Genomic DNA, 22,281 nt, shown 5'->3' on the forward strand with positions numbered 1-22,281 from the left:
GCATCTGATAGCTAAACAATCACTGTACATCCGGGGTACAATAGGTCTTCAGCAACCCATGCTTGTCGTAAGAGTCGACTAACGGGATCGGGTGGTCAGGCTCGCTGACTTGGTTGATGTATATCATCGTATCCCAATTGCGTGGACCGATGCTCATGATGTCAATCACTGGACTGTCTTGTCCAGACTCGAGTATTTACTGACCGTCGTCATATAATTGGAATATTGCTGAGTGTGGCGTTAAACAACAAATAAACAAACAAAACATTCAAAATCCACGTATGGGAATGTCATGCTCCCAACAAAAATCCAAATGGTTTGCTGTGCATGAACATGCAATGCAAACTGAATCACGACCTGAAATACGAGGAGATGTCTTCATGGATATGTACAGAAAGCTGTATTATTTAATTTCAGAATATATCTATTTTTTATTCAACTTTATGGTAAGCATAGTTTCCTTTTGCCGCTAGTATATAAAAGAAATACTGACTGTTGCAATTTTAATGAATGAGTACTATGTGACTACTTCATGTCAAGCCTTTGTTCATTGTAGACATTTGTTGTTAGACAGGTGAAGACTGAGACCATACCGGTTGTCATCCGCCTGCAGGTCCAGTAACAACAGAACCACCTGAACAGTGTCATCATCATCATCATCATCATCATCATCATCATCATCCACAACTGGTATATACCAAAAGTACAATCACAGAATAGTGGTACATGACTGAAAAAAATGGCAATAGCTATAGTTATTTACGGTTATTTACTAAAAAACTATTATTGAAATCAAATATTGAATTTGTAGATATAAACTTTGGAATGATTACTCTTTATTTTTAGAGGTATGACTAAAATGGATGAGCAAGGCTGATGTTTCGAAAATCAAGAGAAATCAAACGGTGGTGACATCCATGTCTCAAGATGATGTACCTCAGTTTGTACTCTCTTGTCCTACATGGCCTAGGGAAATCAACCACGGTAAACTATTTCATGTTCAGTTTTTAGAAAAACACTTCTGAGAACCTGTCTAATCCGTTCTTTTGACAAGTATGAAGACATTCGACGACACATTGCTCACTGCATAACTTCACCGATCCTGTTGGGGCATCATCATCCCTTGTCCTTTCTAGGATAGGCGCACAGCGCTGTGTAAAGTGACGTTTCCATGAATATTCCAAATGTTTCTTCGTTTTAAGTAAACGCCGGTTCCCATCTATCTCTATACAGACCATTAATACAATAACAGTACATCTGCTCCCCCGAGACGTATGCTGGGAGATTCCCGTAGGACGTGGACTATGAATACGTCGGAGTGTTTTCGGTTACACCAACATAACATAACACAGAGCGTGCTGACAGCGGTGCTGTCTGGGTATCATGTCTACAGACAGCTACACGCCATTGAGGCAAAGTGAGACTGTGCCGTTCTTGAAGTAGGAACATTTCAGCTCGAGGTGTGAGATACAGCAATGCTTATGACAGAAACATGTACCAGCTGGCTTGTCTCTGTTCTGTTGTGTATGTCCGTCCTCTGTAAGTAGCATTCATGTCTTTATCCCTGCTATCCCTGCTATCCCATGTCCTTCCGTGGACATTGAACTGAAATCCAATTATTAGTTTATTCCCCCGAAATAATCCTAAATCCAAAGGTATATTATTTCTTTCCTTGAACATAACTGTCGCCATAGTATTCGGTAGGAGCACGTGGTTTCTCGGGGAATATAATGACGTTTTCACTGGCTGTGAACTTACATATCAATGTCGTTTTCATCTATAATGTAAGGATCGTCCCTAAAAACGTCCCCTTATTAGAATGGTAGCATGGCCCAGTCAGTGTGCAGAATTGCATCCCTCATGAGCGCCAATTTCAATTTCTTTATTCAGTATAAAGGCCACAGGCCCATGAACAAATAAATATTGATTTGTCATAAAAACATACAAGATCGTTGAGTTTTGTTAAGAATAAAAGTAATTATTTTCCCACATAATTATGTCCATCAAAGTAATGCCTATATAATTATCAACATCACTTGTACTTCCTTTCTTATGTAAAGGAAATATAATACTCTTTGACCACTGTGGAGGATATGTCACTTTCGTAAATATGAAACTGAACAAAATCTTAAGGTAAGGTAACAAAATACTCCCACCGCATTTGTAGACCTCATGGGGAATACCGTCAGGGACAGGTGTTTTATTATTTTTTAAAGATGAAATAGCAAAGACGATCTCCTCTTCAGTTATGGGCTGGTTTATCATGTCATTTATACCCTCATCAATCTCCAAATTATCTATATCATCAATATAACTACTGAGAAAAGACATGAATTCTGTATCTGTAACATTGTCTTGAATATTGAGCACCTGAGTAAAGTATTCAATCCATGCTTTACTGCTAATATCGCCTTGGCGTTTATTACAAGGATTTCTAATAATGGATTTTACGTAAGACCAAAAAGCTTTGGGCTTTTGCTTACTAGAGTTGACAATATCTACAGCAAGTGTATTTGCATAGACGGATGATTTAGAACGATAAACCTCTCTATACTTATTTCTTGTACGTCTAAAACTTTGCAAAAAAATAATCAAGATTTCCTGACAATCTAAACTTATCAAGGTACATATACTTCTCAATTTTTAATGAGTGACATTCGTCAACATACCAAGCTTCATTTGTGCACACATTCGAAGTTCGACATTTAACTTTCATATTATTTTCACCTGCACACTGCTGAATGGTAGTAGATAACAGTTTTGCTGCCTCTGAAGTGTCATGATTATAAAGAGAACTAAAATAGTCTACATCTATTTATTGAATATTCACATTCAATGTATCAATAAAATCTGCTGCCCGAGATTCCTTCCAGACATGTTTATCAAACTTGCTTGGTATAGTCTCTGATTCTGAATGTTGAAGCGATGGAGAATCGCCAGAAACCTATGAAGTTCGAATCCTGATACGCCCTGATCATGCGTCAAGGTTCGTCAGCACCGTGCTTGTGGGTTTACCAATAATACCTGTATTACTTCGGTGTTTTCTCCCGCATCGAGCTGAAATACTGCCCCAAGCAGCGTTAAACCCAATCAGTCACTCATTCAAAACAGTTGATATCCCTACCTCTGTACATTATGTACCATACATTCAAACACGGGTATCAATGTGCGCGAGGAATTAACATTGTCATGTCCTTGTATGATGTGCAGTATGTCACGTTTCAGTATGATTTGTCGCAACAGTGCTGACACTGAAACTGTCCATGATTAGATATATCTTTGTGATTTGCGAAAATCAGCCTTAAATTATTTTATTGTCTTGCAATGTTTTATGTTTTTTGAGGAAATCTATTTTATATAGATGAATATACATGTGTGTGTGTGTGTGTTTGCGTGTGTGCAAGCGAGGGTGCGTACGCTTGTGCGTGTGTGTGTGTGCGTGTGTGTGCGTGCGTGTGTGTGTGTGTGTGTGTGTGTGTGTGTGTGTGTGTGTGTGTGTGTGTGTGTGTGTATTGTTATAGTCCCTACCTGTTTTATGTTGTATACGTACATTGCTGGATTTTATTGGGTTGAGACGTTAATGATTCCTCTTTTTCTCTATTTGTCTGTCTAGAAGTCTCAACGTTTCGTACCAATTGTCAGCCCCCTTTTAATAAAGTCTCTAACACAGTTTTAAATGACATTGTATGTATGAGCTCGCTAGATGGGATATGGGCCCACAACATTGAACCGGGGTGTTCGGCATGACGAGTCATTTCCCATTGGTTACTGGTATACATTTCGTATTAAGCTCACACAAGAATAAACAAATAATTGTACACACACCCCGAACCTTGGTGTTAACTATCGAGAAAGGTTTCAAGGCGACAGGTCTTTTTGTTTCAGACGCGAGGCGTCCAACCGCGTATGTGTAAATACGTAATATATATCCGAGACGTTTTAAACTTCTATTGACGAGTGTTATTGACAGAGAGATTATTGGTGAACTTTAATTATGACGCCATGGTAACCGATGATGTCACAATGGTCTTCAAGGCCATCACTACCACGGTTTACATAGTGTATATCTCCTGACATGGACACCACTGAGGAGTCTTGCTTGAACATCTACTATTACCTTTAACATGCGAACTGGTATTGTAGCTGCATGACAGTCAGATGATTAACTTAGCAGAACTGTTTATAAGTGCAAATACTTCTGTGTTTATGTAACGTGTGATGGTTTTACATACAGTAAAGTAATGTACGGGACAGGCCACACCTATCTGACCCCGCGGTCTCCAGTCGGACTGCGCGGAGGCATTAGGAAGGTGCAACAGCTCGTCCGCCAGTCTCAAACCGAGTGTCCACATGGATAATTCGGGGAGTTAACCATGCTCGTCTCCCACTGAGAATCCAGGGAAGAATACATCGTCCCTCGACGAGGTGGAGTGCTACCCGTGGGATTTCCAGGGAAGAATATAGGTCATCTGTATACCCTGATTGTCGAAAGAGCTAAGCATGATTGGGTGGTCAGGCTCGGTGATTTGGTGGATTGCGTGTCATGTTGCTCCGACTTTGCGGGTCGTTGATCATGATTTCGAACACTGGTTTGTCTGTCCCAAACACTGTTATTTACATGGCGCCACAGCGACGGCTTTCTTCCGCGTGACCAGCATTCACTCACTTCCCCGTGGTGCAGAACACAAGCTGGCTGTGGGCGGTTTGAGGGATGGTTGTTGGGCAACCAATAATACTCAACAACATATGTTTGTTGCAGGCAGTGTCATTGTGATCTGCTGGGGCTGTACATGTGCACAGTTGCGTCCCTTAGGCTAGCCAGAAACCTATGATCGTGGGTTTGTATCCCAATTCTCCCTGCTGATTTCTAGGTTTGTCAACACCATAACACCATAACACCAGACAAGCATTACCGACACGCCGTGATACAACTGAACTACTGTTAAGTGCGGCGTTAAACCCAACTCACTCACTCACTCGTACACTACACAGCAGCAAATAATGGAGAAACACGTTAAAATAAAAAAAAATCAACAACTTTTATTCCTACAGAAATAAGAGAACTTATAGATTCTACAAGAGACAAAATACAGATTATAAAGTGAGGCACTTGTCCTAGGGCGAACTTATCAATATCCTTTGAGACAGAACACGTGACTGTTGTCAAATAAATGTTTACAACACATGGAAATCAAAGAATGAACTGTATCAAGTATTTATTCACAATTTATTTCTGCAACAACGTCGATGGCAATCTAGAAAATGCACAATCGGTTTCAAAAGCAACATTATTTGAAGTACAACCATATGTATGTGTACGGGTTTGTGTAAGCTATGAATCATTTCTTTTCTACTGTTGATGTGCCCAAAATTACAATGACAAAGACATAAATACTTGTATATAGCATCAGAATTCAGATTGTGATTTGTTTCAAGAGAGTCCCTTGTACAGGTAGTCAGCGATTTCTGATACTGGTGTCTCGTGGTTGTACTTGTGTATACTTCACTGTGATTTGGCACATTTAATCCCACCATGTTTAGCATGTGTCACCAGCAGGAACTACATCAATTCCGCTACACTAAAGATCGGCGTGCTCAATGTCCCTGTATTTACAAACTGTACACAAATATGATAAAACCATTTCAACAACAAATTCTTTCCTACATAATTAAGGACACATTTTGCAAAGTAATCTCAAACGTTTAAAAAACCCTAAAAGATTAGGGAAAATAAATTATTAATGTTCATCATGTATGGATCAGGATTATATCTTAATTCTAAAGTTTTGAGCGCACTTTTGGATTTGATCGAATAATGAAATAATTCACTTGCCACCTAATCAGACTTAATGCAACATGTAGCATTATGTCTCGCTCCGACAGGGCGTGCTGCGCAAGACGACACAAACACAAACAATATCTATCATTGAGACATAAGGATAATACTGTGAGAAAACATACTATGTACAAGAAATAACTGCATCTTCCGTCATGCACGGTCAGATCTGTCTCTCGGTCACACACTGTCTGTATCAGACATCCTCTCCTCTGATTGTCTCTGCACATGGACTTCCGGGTATGCCTGCGCATGCTGGAAGCCGGTGAATCTTTTGAACTTGAACACATTGCATGGCGTGTCCGCCTCCTCCGGTTCCACAATGTCTATGAACTGAACGTAGTATCTTGAAAAAAGGCACTGCATAATTGCATGCAAAGTTGAAAATATGAACATAATAAACGTACTTGATACAACAACCGTTGCATATGATTACACCTTAGCAACACAATGTAGAGTACATCCACAACTCTTTTCATCGTCTGAGGTGCATCCAGTTTCCACACTTGGTTAAATTCACGATCAAAAATCATATTTGACCTTCGTCATTCAGGATATTTTTTCAGAAAACACGTCACATCGAGATGAGTAAGATCCACTGTAAAATCCATCAAAATTGAGACTTGAAAATTCTTTGTGCTAGTCCTCAGAACAACATACACGAAGCAGAAATTGCGCAGAAAATGTGCGTATTTGAATGTCCGACAACACTGAAAATATCAAAAATGGCGACGTGGTTATTATTGCATCCGGGTACCCGTGCCCCCTAACGTCTCAAGTGGCAGTTAAGTAGCATATGCCTAGAGTGGACAACAAGCTAGTCACCACCATGTCTTACTAACACGATTCAAATGTAATATTCCGTCAGCTTACGGATACACATATTTTCGTGATGTCTTTTGGCAGAAGAGCCAGGCTGGTGGTGGGTGGTGTCGCGGTACTGAGAGCGTCTCATACGTCGTTGCTGATCTTGGCGGTAGGCTTGGGCTGTTCTGCTGGCTTCAGCATCATCTCAACCTGCTTCAGGGACGAATACTGATGGATGCTGTTCCACTGAATCCCGTCACGCTGGAAGTAGTTTCTGTGGAAACCCTTGGTGTAGTATTTGCCGTTCAGGTGGGAGTCGAAGCAGTTGTTGAACCACCATGCGCCGTGGTAGTGGTGTGCACAGCTGTCGTAGTAGCGGCCGTCGTTGTCCTTGTCCTTAGTGCTGAACGCCATGCCGTCATGGTTCTCCCAGTGGGACGTCAAGGAGTCGCCGGCGTTTCCATGGTAACCACTGACATGAAGTCGATACAACTTGGTCTCATTGTCGATGCTGAAATGATCGTAGTTGGCCACGTATTTCTTGCCGTCCCAGTCCTGCATCTCGATCAGCAGCATCGTGTCACCTGAAAATTAATAATAATAATAATAATAATAATAATAATAATAATAATAGTAATAGTAATAATAGTAATAATAATAATAATAATAAACAGGATCACCCAAACCCTCTCTGCTGCATTTTTATTTTAATCTGTACATAATAATAATCTCCCCTAAAGTAACAATCTTGTCACTGTTTCGCGGTCTTTAGATTTGGATTTCTGTCGAATCTAATATGTGTCCTGTTAACCGAATGAGATAATGATAATGTAAACATTTGTCCGTCTATAAATGTCATATCGCTAGTAAACGGCGTGTGCCCTCATTCAAGCAAGCCTACATTGTCAGTAGTTTCTCTCTGGGGCAAGTCGGGTTGGTGTTACATAACACGAGTAACATACGGCTGGCACCTCAGGCACTGAATGGTGCACGTGACGTTCACCTTTTTTGCTGGGTATTTTCATGGTATTTGGATGACATTAACTCGTCATAGTTTACACGAATAAAGAGAATGTATGTCCCATCCCACAAAGAACCTGTCCCGCTAACTGACATTGCTATGATCCCTCTTCATAGCAGGTAATTGATGACCAGTATTGAAATAGACAACACAAAGCCTGCTATTGACAAGCCTTATAAAGACACCGTTTTCTATGATTAAACGTGCAGCAAGGAAAGCCTCTTGTTGACTCTATACCCTTGAATGAACACGTCACGACCAAAGCAAATAACACGGGCTTATATTTGTTGTCCATTCAATGATCGGTGTTAACAAATAGTTACTATGGACGACTTGTGATGTTTGGTATATGCATTGTCAGTCGACAATGTTTGTCTTTCTAAAGACATGTCTCAATACTACCGCTATATACATTTGTGCTGAATATAACGTCACTGCGCATGTGCGGGTTAAACTCTGTTGGAATGTGAATCTTTGGTGGCTTGTGGTTCAGTTGGTAGGAGTTCAGTCAGATATGTGTCCTTAATGCAGCAACACTGGGACACGGAATACCAGCTTTCAACTGATGGAATTAAGGATCTCACAGACATTTAGAAGAACTACGTGTGTATGAGTGTACTCAAAGAGAATGTGTAGATATACCAGAAACAACGCAGAGAAGGTTCTGGAAACAAACATAAAAGTTATGTGAAGCTAATGTCACAAAGGACTAATATGGCTTCCTAATTTTGAAAACAGAAAATTCTCGTGTGGACCAACTGTTGTTTGACTGCAGCGTGGGTTAATAGTTCTTCGTCACGTCTAACCTACTCACAATCCCCTTCCAACCATGTATCGAAGGAATGGCTTCGACAGCCGGCGGCTACAGCGGACCCCTCGTCTAGAGATGGCGGTCTGGCAGGACCTGGTGAGCGACACGGGGCACATGCACATGCCCGGGTATGACCCCAATGACCCTTACAGCTGCACGTGCTACCCCAAGCCATCCAGCATCCAGATCCCGTCCATGGTGTATGACGAGATCCGGTGTCCTCACCCCGAGAAGCATCACCTTCAGCCGGCCCAGGACGATGTGTTCGCGTATCCCTGGACGGTGCAGACATATGAACCTCCATTTGACAAGAACTCGTACAGACCCATGAGTCTCCCACCAAGGCCGCCGATGTCCGCTAAGACCGCCCCGCCCTATGTTGGCATGAAAGCCAAGAAACCACAGAGTGTGGCTCCACCTCCTAACTCAGCTCCTGACAAGGTCAAGGTTCCAAAGTTGGACCTGAATCTTCTTGAGCAGCCCCAAAGATCAAAGGTAGTGACAACACCGACGTTAACGACAATCGGTGAAGCTCAGGACGACTTCGCGGAGACGAAGGGCAACTATCCCACCATCACCCAGTACGACAGCGTTAGCCAAGTGCTACAGAGACGTTACTCCTCCTACTACCGGAACCCGGCCCCCACGCCGCTCCACTTCAAAGACCCAGACAGGAACATGATGCGGAGGACACCGGTGCGAGATCCCCCCTACAAGGGGATGCCCCCCAGGACGAGGGAGGTGATCACACGGGACCTACCCACCAGGAATAGTGCCTACTACAGCAGGTTCGAGTACAGCCCACCGCCCCAGGTCCGGGGCACCCCCGGGATGAGATCCTACACAGCCACTATGGACCCAGTCCCCACAAGGCAGTTCGAAGGACATTACGTCGACCCGAGTAAGTGACGTCACGTTGTAAAATGTCCTCTTCTGTCCAATATATGCTATCGCAGATGAATGTACTGTGATTGAACGGATCGATTCTAAAGAAGCTGGGGTAGCGAATGGGTCTATCGTATTTTCATTTAATAGACGCCGTGACATAACTTGAATACTGTTCAAAGCGGCGTTAAACCCGACTTACTCACTCTTTTTATAGAGTGGAGATTAAAATATGTTGGATAATCCCACTTAACAATTAATACCTTCTTAGTTACGACTTCGATACATTATATAACCATCGTAGGCTTGTGGAAACAGGGCACTGATTTGATGATCCTTCAAAATAGTAACACATGATTGAAAGGGAATCATGAAATAACTAAAGTAGACAGTATGTGTTATTTGTAATTATCAGTGGACAATATAGCGCCAGGGTCAACAATACCAAGCATATATGAAAATCTTATCAATGGCAAACTTTCTGTTTATGTGGAAATGTAAATCTGAGAGCTGACAGTATGTTGTACTGTTGCGGTTTCATAATTCCTATGCTAATGTAACACGAACTGACTTCAACTGTCACATATAGGCTGGTGAGATGTATTGTGGTGTGGCGGTTTCATAATTCCTATGCTAATGTAACACGAACTGACTTCAACTGTCACATATAGGCTGGTGAGATGTATTGTGGTGTGGCGGTTTCATAATTCCTATGCTAATGTAACACGAACTGACTTCAACTGTCACATATAGGCTGGTGAGATATATTGTGGTGTGGCGGTAGCACACAGTGCAGGCAGGTTCGATCTCCCTGTGTGTCCCGTATACACCATCACGTACACGTGTTTTGGCCACTAGTAATGAGGCCACTCGTATATTGCATTAACCAACCACCTGATACATACTGGCGAATACGTTGCTATTCGTTTATAGGTCAAGTATTGTCACAGCGCGAGAATATTGTCGCAATTCAGAAGGCATACTCAGTCATCAGGATCAGCCCAGAAGCACCCTCCAACCAGATGGAGAGTTAACAGGACGAAGTGGATATTTCTCTTATAAACTTATCATGTCAGTCTTAAGGTTTTCCCAATTAAGAAAACAAATACACCGATATTGTGGAAATCTTACGGTACATTACGCACAAAAAACCTCATAACTTCTTTGGGGAAATAGGTTCCCGGAACTCTTCGATAAACAAAACGAATGAACGGTGTGTTGTAGAATATTTGAACCAATACGACGGTAATTCCAACTATGACGATTCATTCTGTTGTATTTGCTTATATCTGTGGTGTAATTTCACACAAAAATTCGTCATTGGAACCAAGCAGCGCTCTCATGTATGGCGGATAGATAACAACAGAACATTTAGTCACTGTCCCTTTCATTGAAACTCAGACCTATGGCAGTTGACAGAAAGCGGACTTAGATGTATAACAAGACAAATCGTATTATTTTCGGAAAACAAATTGCTGACGCCACCAGAAACATGGACCATTTGAGATTGCTGTCTGTTGTCTCCTGGCGATTTGAGCGTTCGCATGAGTTGCTATTATGCGACACAGGAGTTTTAGGAGCAAATCACGCTGGGCTGTGACTGTGTTCCACGTGTTGGCTAGAACTCAGGGTCGAGGCGACAGTAATTCTTCATAGAAAATGCTTGACCTGGTAACCAGTTATCTTCGTGTTTTGATTTGATGGAACAATTTGTCATTCAACTTTTGAACAAGGTGTGTACGCTTTGTGATTTGTGAGTCATTTTGGCGTCTAGAGCCAGACTGCTTTACACATTTCTACTGAGAGTAGATGGTGTGACTTTCCTAGTACGATTTCTGAAAAAAGGGCGCGTTATCATTCGTCAAGAAAATGTTCATTGGCATGTGATTTGAAGGCTGTATCTGTGACAGTCAACTTCCTACTTCGATACTATCAATCTGTAACCAGCTGGTACCCATGTACCACCCTGACAACACTGTTAACATTGTAACCACTCCACTCATCTACTAAAACGTTGTTTCCAACATCAAAATGATCAAAGGAATCTATGTTGTTCCGTTGTTTGTGCACCAGTGAAAAAGTGACGTTTCCGGTTATCGAGTTTGCATACTTACATCACTGGAGTATGACATACATGCGTAAATGTCATTAGGGTGTGACATACTTGTGTTTATGTCACTGAGGTATGACATACCTGTGTTTATGTCATTTGGGTGTGACATACTTGTGTTTATGTCATTTGGGTGTGACATACTTGTGTTTATGTCACTGAGGTATGACATACCTGTGTTTATGTCATTTGGGTGTGACATACTTGTGTTTATGTCATTTGGGTGTGACGAACTTGTGTTTATGTCATTGCGGTATGACATACATGTGTTTATGTCAGTTGGGTGTGACATACATGCGTTTATGTCATTTGGGTATGACATACTTGTGTTTATGTCATTTGGGTGTGACATATTTGTGTTTATGCCATTGGGGTGTGACATACTTGTGTTTATGTCATAGGGGTATGACATACTTGTGTTTATGTCATTGGGGTGTGACATCCTTGTGTTTATGTCATTTGGGTGTGACATACATGTGTTTATGTCATAGGCTTAGGTCATGGATAAATGCATTAGTTAGATTATAAGTACATGTACATATCAATACGGAAATGATCTGTTTACAGAGACGGGAAAGGAATTCAAGTATGACGTCCGATATGGAAAACGGGACCTTGAGGGCAACAGAAGCCTGATCACAGCCTGACCAATTGACCACAGACGACGGCCAGTGACCAGCTCGGTATAATCAACACGGACAAAGGGTAGCTAGCTCATCCCAGATCACAGAGGGCTACACAACTGGGAATCGGTAGTACTGGGAGCATAATAGGACGACAGTGGCACAAAGTATGTCGTCTCGCAGGTGGTACGTGGGACTGAGGCAGTGTAAGGACGTCCCCGTCACTGCCACATGTATGTGACACTCGAGTCTAGTTTTATCTAAGGGGCCTTTCAAGAAGAGTATGCCCAGACATCTTCCTATGGCCAACACATTACAGTAATAGTGTTCATGAACATACCCACATGTGCTCACAGCATGGTCACTTAACAACTACTGCTGACACGGGGGAAATCAAGTTCAGCCTATTAGGTATGCCGCAAAGTATTTAGATAAACATCAAACATCAGAAGTACTCCGCATGACGTATGTAACCATGTCCTTCCAACTGTGTCTTGTAGCAGTGTCTTATCACCGATCCCACCAGGTCAGGAATTAAAACAGTACTTCCAGATACCGAGCTTGTCAGTCAGGGACCGTCAAGAGCAATAACTAAAGGAAACACTGATACCACCTCTTAAGGAATGACTAGTAGATGGACGCCACAATGCCTGTGCTACCGACATAGTGCGGCAGAAGTAACGTGTAACAAGATTGGGTATTGCAAAAAGTCATGATGTATTTATCTGGGCAATGATTTGCATCGTCTTGGAACATTGGTTGTGTACTACAGAACCTCAGTTCACGTATTGGGAGTCTTGTGTAGGTCATGGACGTCAACAGCAGGTGGGCGTCATCTGAGTCTGGTGTAGGTCATGTATTTCAACAGCATTTTGGCGTCATGTCAGTCTGGTATAGGTCATGTATTTCAACAGCAGGGGGGCGTCATCTGAGTCTGGTGTAGGACATGGACGCCAACAGCAGGGGGGCGCCAGCTGAGACTGGTGTAGGTCATGTATTTCAACAACAGGTGGGCGTCATGTCAGTCTGGTGTAGATCATGTATTTCAACAGTAGATGGGCGTCATCTGAGACTGGTGAAGGTCATGTATTTTAACAGCAGGTGGGCGTCATCTGAGACTGGTGTAGGACAGGACGTCAACAGCAGGTGGGCGCCAGCTGAGACTGGTGTAGGTCATGTATTTCAACAACAGGTTGGCGTCATGTCAGTCTGGTGTAGATCATGTATTTCAACAGTAGATGGGCGTCATCTGAGACTGGTGTAGGTCATGTTTTTCAACAGTAGGTGGGCGTCATCTGAGACTGGTGTAGGTCATGTATTTCAACAGCAGGTGGGCATCATCTGAGACTGGTGAAGGTCGTGTATTTCAACAGCAGCTGGTCGTCATCTAAGTCTGGCGTGGGTCATGTATTTCAACAGCAGAAGGGCATCATCTGAGACTGGTGTAGGTCATGTATTTCAACAGCAGGTGGGCGTCATTTAAGTCTGGTGTAGGTCATGTATTTCAACAGAAGGGGGGCTTCATCTGAGACTGGTGTAGGTCATGTATTTCAACAGTAGGTGGGCGTCATCTGAGACTGGTGTAGGTAATGTATTTCAACAGCAGGTGGGCGTCATCTGAGACTGGTGTAGGTCATGTATTTCAACAGCAGGTGGGCATCATCTGAGGCTGGTGTAGGTCATGTATTTCAACAGCAGGGGGGCATCATCTGAGACTGATGTAGGTCATGTATTTCAACAGCAGGTGGGCATCACCTGTGTCTGGTGTAGGTCATGTATTTCAACAGTAGGTGGGCGTCATCTGAGACTGGTGTAGGTCATGTATTTCAACAGCAGGTGGGCGTCATCTGAGACTGGTGTAGGTCATGGATGTCAAAAGCAGGGGGGCGTCATCTGAGACTGGTGTAGGTCATGTATTTCAACAGCAGGTGGGCGTCATCTGAGACTGGTGTAGGTCATGGACTCACTGTTTGGTCCCAACATTTATTTTATTTTCCTTGGTGAGGACAAATGATAACAAACCTACCCAATGTTAAAAAAAACAATTTTGTTGCATGAATTGTCATTATTACCGACACTTATCAATAAGTTATTATGTATAATGTGTTCACTTAAACCGAGCTTGTACTTTATATATGATATTTGATGCTGTATATTCATGAGTGGCCAAGAAAGGTTTAGTATCTCCCGTACCTTGCCGTATCTTGTCAGGCGAACTCGACTGTGTTCTGTTTCCTATCTGGTTGTGATGCACTGTGTCACAATATCCTTCAACACACCCTTTATAGTGCACTGTGTATGTGCACTTCAAAATGGCGATGTGTTCACTTTGTATGCAACAACTATTCATGTATCAAATTGTATTTGTTCATAAAAATGTCAAAATAATTTAAATATTATGTTGCAGTGTTCATACTCAATATGACAGTGACACAGAGCACCAACTCTATGTCTGCCCACAGTACGATGACACACTTGACCAGCCAGGTCACCACTGAGAAACAATAGTTATTCACAATCTAAAGATTTCTTGGTGACACAAGGTATTTGCCAAATCATTCGGCACTGAGAACCAATGCTATTCAGAATACCACATGTTCAGAGACATTAACCCCCTTACCCCCAGTCGTGTAGTAGTCATGTAGTAGTCATGTAATAATCGTGTAGTAGTCGTGTAGTAGTCGTGTAATAATCGTGTAGTATCGTGTAGTAGTGAGGTAGTAGTCGTGTAATAATGGTGTAATAGTCGTGTAATAATTGTGTAGTAGTCATGTAGTAGTCATGTAATAATCGTGTAGTAGTCGTGTAGTAGTCATGTAATAATTGTGTAGTTGTCGTGTAGTAGTCATGTAATAATCGTGTAGTTGTCATGAAGGTGTCATGTAATAATCGTGTAGTAGTCGTGTAGTAGTCATGTAGTAGTCATGTAATAATCGTGTAGTAGTCGTGTAGTAGTCATGTAATAATTGTGTAGTTGTCGTGTAGTAGTCATGTATTAATCGTGTAGTAGTCGTGTAGTAGTAATGAAGTAGTCATGTAGTAGTCATGTAATAATCGTGTAGTAGTCATGTAGTAGTTATGTAATAATCGTGTAGTTGTCATGAAGTAGTCTTGTAGTAGTCATGTAATAATTCTGTAGTAGTCGTGTAGTAGTCATGTAATAATCATGTAGTTGTCATGAAGTAGTCTTGTAGTAGTCATATAATAATCCTGTAGTAGTCGTGTAGTAGTCATGTAATAATTGTGTAGTAGTCATGTAGTAGTCATGTAATAATCGTGTAGTAGTCATGTAGTAGTCATGTAATAATCGTGTTGTTGTCGTTTAGTAGTCATGTATTAATCGTGTAGTAGTCGTGAAGTAGTCATGAAGTAGTCATGTAGTAGTCATGTAATAATCGTGTAGTAGTCATGTAGTAGTCATGTAATAATCGTGTAGTAGTCATGTAATAATCGTGTAGTTGTCATGAAGTAGTCTTGTAGTAGTCATGTAATAATCCTGTAGTAGTCGTGTAGTAGTCATGTAATAATTGTGAAGTAGTCATGTAGTAGTCATGTAATAATTGTGTAGTTGTCGTGTAGTAGGCATGTAATAATCGTGTAGTTGTCATGAAGTAGTCTTGTAGTAGTCATGTAATAATCCTGTAGTAGTCTTGTAGTAGTCATGTAATAATTGTGTAGTAGTCATGTAGTAGTCATGTAATAATCGTGTAGTAGTCATGTAGTAGTCATGTAATAATCGTGTAGTAGTCATGTAGTAGTCATGTAATAATGCTGTAGTAGTCGTGTAGTAGTCATGTAATAATTGTGTAGTAGTCATGTAGTAGTCATGTAATAATCGTGTAGTAGTCATGTAGTAGTCATGTAATAATCGTGTAGTAGTCATGTAGTAGTGATGTATTAATCGTGTTGTAGTCGTGTAGTAGTCATGTAATAATCGTGTAGTAGTCGTGTAGTAGTCAATAGTAGTCGTGTAGTAGTCATGTAGTAGTCGTGTAATAATCGTGTAGTAGTCATGTGACAGTCATGTAGTAGTCGTGTAGTAGTCATGTGATAGTCGTGTAGTAGTCGTGTAGTAGTCGTGTAGTAGTCGTGTAGTAGTCATGTAGTAGTCGTATAATAGTCATGCAGTAGTGATGTGATAGTCGTGTAGTAGTTGTGTAGTAGTCGTCGTGTAGTAGTCATATTGTAGTCGTGTAGTAGTCGTGTTGTAGTCGTGTAGTAGTCGTGTAGTAGTCGTGTAGTAGTCGTGTTGTAGTCGTGTAGTAGTCGTATAATAGTCATGCAGTAGTCATGTTTAGTTGTCGTATAATGGTCGTTACACAGTCGTGTTCCATATAATGTATGATGGGGGATGGGAGCTTGATACATACCTTGTGTTGTTAGATAATGCAGGTTGTCGTTTCCCAGCCAAAACTCCTTGTGTTTGTCTCCGAACCCAACCTTGTAGTCCGCCCACGACCGGTAGAAGTCCACTGATCCATCCTGTCGTCGTTGGATCACCGTCCATCCTGAAACACACATGTGTCCATCACATCAGTCAGAAGTAAGGGACACTCACACATCCATCACATCAGTCAGAAGTAAGGGACACTCACACATCCATCACATCAGTCAGAAATAAGGGACACTCACGCATCCTTCACATCAGTCAGAAGTAAGGGACACTCACACATCGATCACATCAGTCAGAAGTAAGGGACACTCACGCATCCTTCTCATCAGTCACAAGTAAGGGACACTCACACATCCATCACATCAGTCAGAAATAAGGGACACTCACACATCCATCACATCAGTCAGAAATACGGGACACTCACGCATCCATCACATCAGTCAGAAGTAAGGGACACTCACACATCCATCACATCTGTCAGAAATAAGGGACACTCACGCATCCATCACATCAGTCAGAAGTAAGGGACACTCACACATCCATCACATCAGTCAGAAGTAAGGGACACTCACACATCCATCACATCTGTCAGAAATAAGGGACACTCACACATCCATCACATCTGTCAGAAATAGGGACACTCACACATCAGCCATCACATCTGTCAGAAATAGGGACACTCACACATCCATCACACCAGTCAGAAATAACGGACACTCATTCATCCATCACACAGGTCAGAAATAAGGGACACTCACACATCATCCATCACATCTGTCAGAAATAAGGGACACTCACACATCCATCACATCTGTCAGAAATAAGGGACACTCACACATCCATCACATCTGTCAGAAATAAGGGACACTCACACATCCATCACACCAGTCAGAAATAAGGGACACTTATTCATCCATCACATCAGTCAGAAGCAAGGGACGCTCGCACATCCATCACACCAGTCAGAAATAGGGACACTTACACATCCATTACATCAGTCAAAAGTAAGGGACACTCACACATCCATCACATCAGAGAGTAGCGACTAACATGTGTCTTTAACATCAGTCAGAGTGTAGAGATGTACACGTGTCCACCACGTGAGTCATTTAGTGTGGAGAGACACGCGCGTGCCAACCACATCAGTAAGAATAAAGCGATACACATCTGTCCATAAGGGTATGGACACACGGGTCAGCAGCGTGATTACCTCGGTAACCTAGGCTACTGCAGCTGGGTGATTACCCAGCAACCTAGGCTACAGCAACAGGGTGATTACCTAGCAACCAAGGCTACTGTAGCAGGATGATTACCTACATAACCTAGGCTACAGCAACAGGGTGATTACCTAGCCACCAAGGCTACTGCAGCAGGATGATTACCTACATAACCTAGGCTACTGCAGCTGGGTGATTACCCAGCAACCTAGGCTACAGCGGCAGGGTGATTACCTAGCAACCAAGGCTACTGTAGCAGGATGATTACCTACATAACCTAGGCTACAGCAACAGGGTGATTACCTAGCCACCAAGGCTACTGCAGCAGGATGATTACCTACATAACCTAGGCTACTGCAGCTGGGTGATTACCCAGCAACCTAGGCTACAGCGGCAGGGTGATTACCTAGCAACCAAGGCTACTGTAGCAGGATGATTACCTACATAACCTAGGCTACAGCAACAGGGTGATTACCTAGCAACCAAGGCTACTGTAGCAGGATGATTACCTACATAACCTAGGCTACAGCAACAGGGTGATTACCTAGCCACCAAGGCTACTGCAGCAGGATGATTACCTACATAACCTAGGCTACTGCAGCTGGGTGATTACCCAGCAACCTAGGCTACAGCGGCAGGGTGATTACCTAGCAACCAAGGCTACTGTAGCAGGATGATTACCTACATAACCTAGGCTACAGCAGCAGGGTGATTACCTAGCAACCTAGGCTACTGCAGCAGGATGATTACCTACATAACCTAGGCTACTGCAGCAGGATGATTACCTAGATAACCTAGGCTACATTAGCAGGGTGATTACCTAGCAACCTAGGCTACAGCAGCCTTTTTGACGACCCTCCACAGGTTTTTACATGAAAAAACAAAAATGAAATAACACTTTCTATATTATCATTAAATGTCCATTTGTTCATGACCCTCCCCAAATATGTGCATTATGTTTATGACCCTCCCACCAAAAGACTGTCATATTTTTGGTGACCCTCACCTGATTCCCCCTGACCACCCACCCCTGTAATCAATGACCGGTCCCTTAGATGTTTGTTCTCTTTTACTTATTAAGTGAAGATATATGATATGTAATATATAATTCTACATTTTGTAAATTTTATATTTGCAAGGTTCATGTAATAACAGCAGCTGCTTGCACACCAGCTCCTGACGAACAAACTGCGATCCTCCACAGAACTGCAGGTGATAAGCTGACATGATTACGTGTATTCCCCGGCCTTCAGTATATTTTACGAGCGCTTACTGAGAAATGTTTACCCGATAGTCCGCTACACTTACCCCAGTTGTTGAAGACCCTGCAGACGGCCTTGAATGGGGCGGGGGCCCCGTCCGGCTTGATGAGAATCTGGTAGTCCCCCTCAAACTTCAGGCCCCCTTGAAGATACACCTCGTGGCAGTCTGTAAACAACGTCACGACAACGTGATATGCAGATCAACGAAACATGTACACTCCACTGCCGACATTTGATACGGCTGGTCCAATTGTACACTACCAACATACAATACGGCTAGTAGACGTGTACACTCCACTGCCGACATTTGATACGGCTGGTCCAATTGTACACTACCAAATACAATACGGTACAATACGGCTAGTAGACGTGTACTCTACCAGAATACAATACGGCTAGTAGACGTGTACACTACCAACACACAATACAGCTAGTCGATGTGTACGGTGACAACATACAATACGGCAAGTAGACGTGTACACTACCAACATACAATACGGCTAGTAGACGTCTACGCTGTCTACATACAATACGGCTAGTAGACGTGTACACTACCAACATACCATACGGCTAGTAGACGTGTATTCTACGCACATACAATACGGCTAGTAGACGTGTACACTACCAACATGCCATACGTGTATTCTACCCACATACAATACGGCTAGTAGACGTGTACACTGCCTACACACAATAGGGCTAGTAGACGTGAACACTACCAACATACAATACGGCTAGTGCACGTGTACTTTATCAATATACAATGCGTCCAGTAGACTTGTACCGTGCCAACATTCAATACGGCTAGTCGATGTGTACACTACCAACATACAATACGGCTAGTAGACGTGTACGGTGACAACATACAATACGGCAAGTAGACGTGTACGGTGACAACATACAATACAGCTAGTAGACGTGTCAATACCAACATACAATACAGCTAGTAGACGTGTACACTGCCTAAATACAATACAGCTAGGCGATGTGTACACTACCAACATACAATACGGCTAGTAGACGTGTACCGTGCCAACATTCAATACGGCTAGTAGACGTGTACCGTGCCAACATACAATACGGCTAGTAGACGTGTACCGTGCCAACATTCAATACGGCTAGTAGACGTGTACCGTGCCAACATACAATACGGCTAGTAGACGTGTACCGTGCCAACATTCAATACGGCTAGTAGACGTGTACCGTGCCAACATACAATACGGCTAGTAGACATGTACGGTGACAACATACAATACAGCTAGTAGACGTGTCAATACCAACATACAATACAGCTAGTAGACGTGTACACTGCCTAAATACAATACAGCTAGGCGATGTGTACACTACCAACATACAATACGGCTAGTAGACGTGTACCGTGCCAACATTCAATACGGCTAGTAGACGTGTACCGTGCCAACATACAATACGGCTAGTAGACGTGTACCGTGCCAACATTCAATACGGCTAGTAGACGTGTACCGTGCCAACATACAATACGGCTAGTAGACGTGTACCGTGCCAACATTCAATACGGCTAGTAGACGTGTACCGTGCCAACATACAATACGGCTAGTAGACGTGTACCGTGCCAACATTCAATACGGCTAGTAGACGTGTACCGTGCCAACATTCAATACGGCTAGTCGCGATCGATGTGTACACTACCAACATACCAATATATGTTAAGGTTATTTCACATGTACGCTATCAACGTTTAATACGGCAAGTCAACAATGAGTGTAAAATCATGTTTTCACCTCATTAATTAAGAAGTACACTTGGCACCGCGCTCGTTTATCTGTTAAACTATTCAAGTAATACAAGTGCAGGTTTCTTAGATACATGCATCCCATATACGACAGCCACTCACAGGCGAGCCAATAGGCTATTGTTATCTGATACACTCAGCTACAACTTAAAGAGGAGATGTCATCAACAACATGTTTTGTGAAATTAAAATACTCATAAAAAGTGAAGGAAATAGCCAAGAGGTACTAAAACCGATCAGAAGCTTCGCGCTTAATGCAAAAGCCTCCAACACAACGCCTCTTTTTCAAAACCCTGGATCCGACCTCTGGAACTGTACACGAGAGTTACTTCCCCTTCACTGTTCTGCGACTCGTACATTTGTGGCGGCTTTTAGATATGTAAACTTGTGGTGTATTTTTGACAAGCCCACAAGTATACAACATATATCAGATAACGTAAGCCGGTAGCAAGTGGAAGAAAATTTCCCAGTAACGAGATATTGTGATAAGACACAGGCGCACCACGATAACATGCAGCATACCTCGCTTGAAAGGAACATGCTCTTTCAAGAATGTCTGCCGTTTAATCTGATAATGAAGAGCGTCTTGATACCCCCTGTCAGAAGAAACATTGCAGATGGACTGACAGCTTCGGCGAAATGTATACGGTTCATCGTCACAACTCAACGCACAAACGAGGAGATATTCATTTTCAACGGTATTTGAAATTCTGCGAAATTTGTTACTATGTTATATTAAAATACTACACTGTCATGCTAACTTTGGCTTCCTATTGGATATAACAATCAAGCTGTTCGTCAATCCAAGACAGGGGATGTAGCGCCACCGTGTCATGTTGTTCGGCTGTGCTTGAATGAGACGAAATTGCCCAAGCTACATCCCAAACTGATGGAACTGAAATATATGGCGTGTAACTAGCTGACCCGTGACGCCTCGCCAAACAGCCTCGCCGAGTGTTCGCGCAGCCCACGTGGTGGACGTGTATGTATGCGTCACGTCATCCGAGGGCTGCATGCACTGTGTGTGTAGCGGCGGCTCTAGGCGGGCTACCTTGTTGATTTCACGGCTCTCACAATCTCACTCAAGATACATGGTGACATTTCAAAATATATTTTCTTGTTACTGTTCACCCAAATTTGAATTGACGTGACTACCTTTTGTCATACTGTTATAATATCAGCGAAACTAGAAGTCTTTAACTCCGAAATATATGTTTTCTTTAAAACATTATAAATTCACAGATATAATTGGGTTTCGTCCATTACATTTATCTATAAACAAAATCACTTAGAACAACTGGAAACCCTGTCAAAAAAAGGAACCAAAAAATTTCTGGAAACTATTAAATAAACTTAAAACCTCATCCCAGAAGGAATCTGTTTATCCTGATCCTGAGGAGCTTACAAACCACTTCAGGAATATTTACAACACTAAAACAAAAATATCTTCTCTGGATCCTCTACAAAATTCACCAAGACATGGAGATATGCATATATGTGACGGTCTTAATAAACCAATAACAGCTAATGAAATTCTCACTTGTA

The 22,281-nt window shown here is 42.3% G+C and overlaps 2 protein-coding genes across 4 annotated transcripts in view; one reads left to right on the top strand and one right to left on the bottom strand.

The window, feature by feature from the left end:
- Positions 1-5,020: 5,020 nt before the first annotated feature.
- LOC124119288 (fibrinogen-like protein A) overlaps positions 5,021-22,281 on the bottom strand; it is an 82,739-nt gene continuing 65,478 nt past the window's right edge. For both annotated transcript variants that reach the window (XM_046481749.2, XM_046481750.2), the window contains 3 exons: positions 19,012-19,131; positions 16,464-16,601; positions 5,021-7,227 (listed from right to left, as the gene is read on the bottom strand). In XM_046481749.2, coding sequence (XP_046337705.1) covers positions 6,788-7,227; positions 16,464-16,601; positions 19,012-19,131 — 698 coding nt within the window. In that variant the 3' untranslated portion in view covers positions 5,021-6,787. The remainder of the gene's footprint in view (positions 7,228-16,463; positions 16,602-19,011; positions 19,132-22,281) is intronic.
- On the top strand, positions 8,014-14,481 carry LOC124119289 (leucine-rich repeat extensin-like protein 1). Of its 2 annotated transcripts, XR_006858614.2 has the most exons (3): positions 8,014-9,376; positions 12,038-13,955; positions 14,048-14,481. XR_006858614.2 is itself a non-coding variant. In XM_046481751.2 (2 exons), the coding sequence occupies exons 1-2, from the start codon at positions 8,494-8,496 to the stop codon at positions 12,115-12,117; spliced, it is 963 nt and encodes a 320-aa protein (XP_046337707.1). In that variant the 5' UTR covers positions 8,014-8,493; the 3' UTR covers positions 12,118-14,481. The 2 variants fall into 2 exon arrangements, 1 of the variants encoding a protein (XP_046337707.1); XM_046481751.2 differs by having other exon boundaries at positions 12,038-14,481.

This window comes from Haliotis rufescens, unplaced genomic scaffold, assembly GCF_023055435.1.
Source record: "Haliotis rufescens isolate VD_foot unplaced genomic scaffold, xgHalRufe1.0.p SCAF_15, whole genome shotgun sequence".
NCBI classification, from domain to species: domain Eukaryota; kingdom Metazoa; phylum Mollusca; class Gastropoda; order Lepetellida; family Haliotidae; genus Haliotis; species Haliotis rufescens.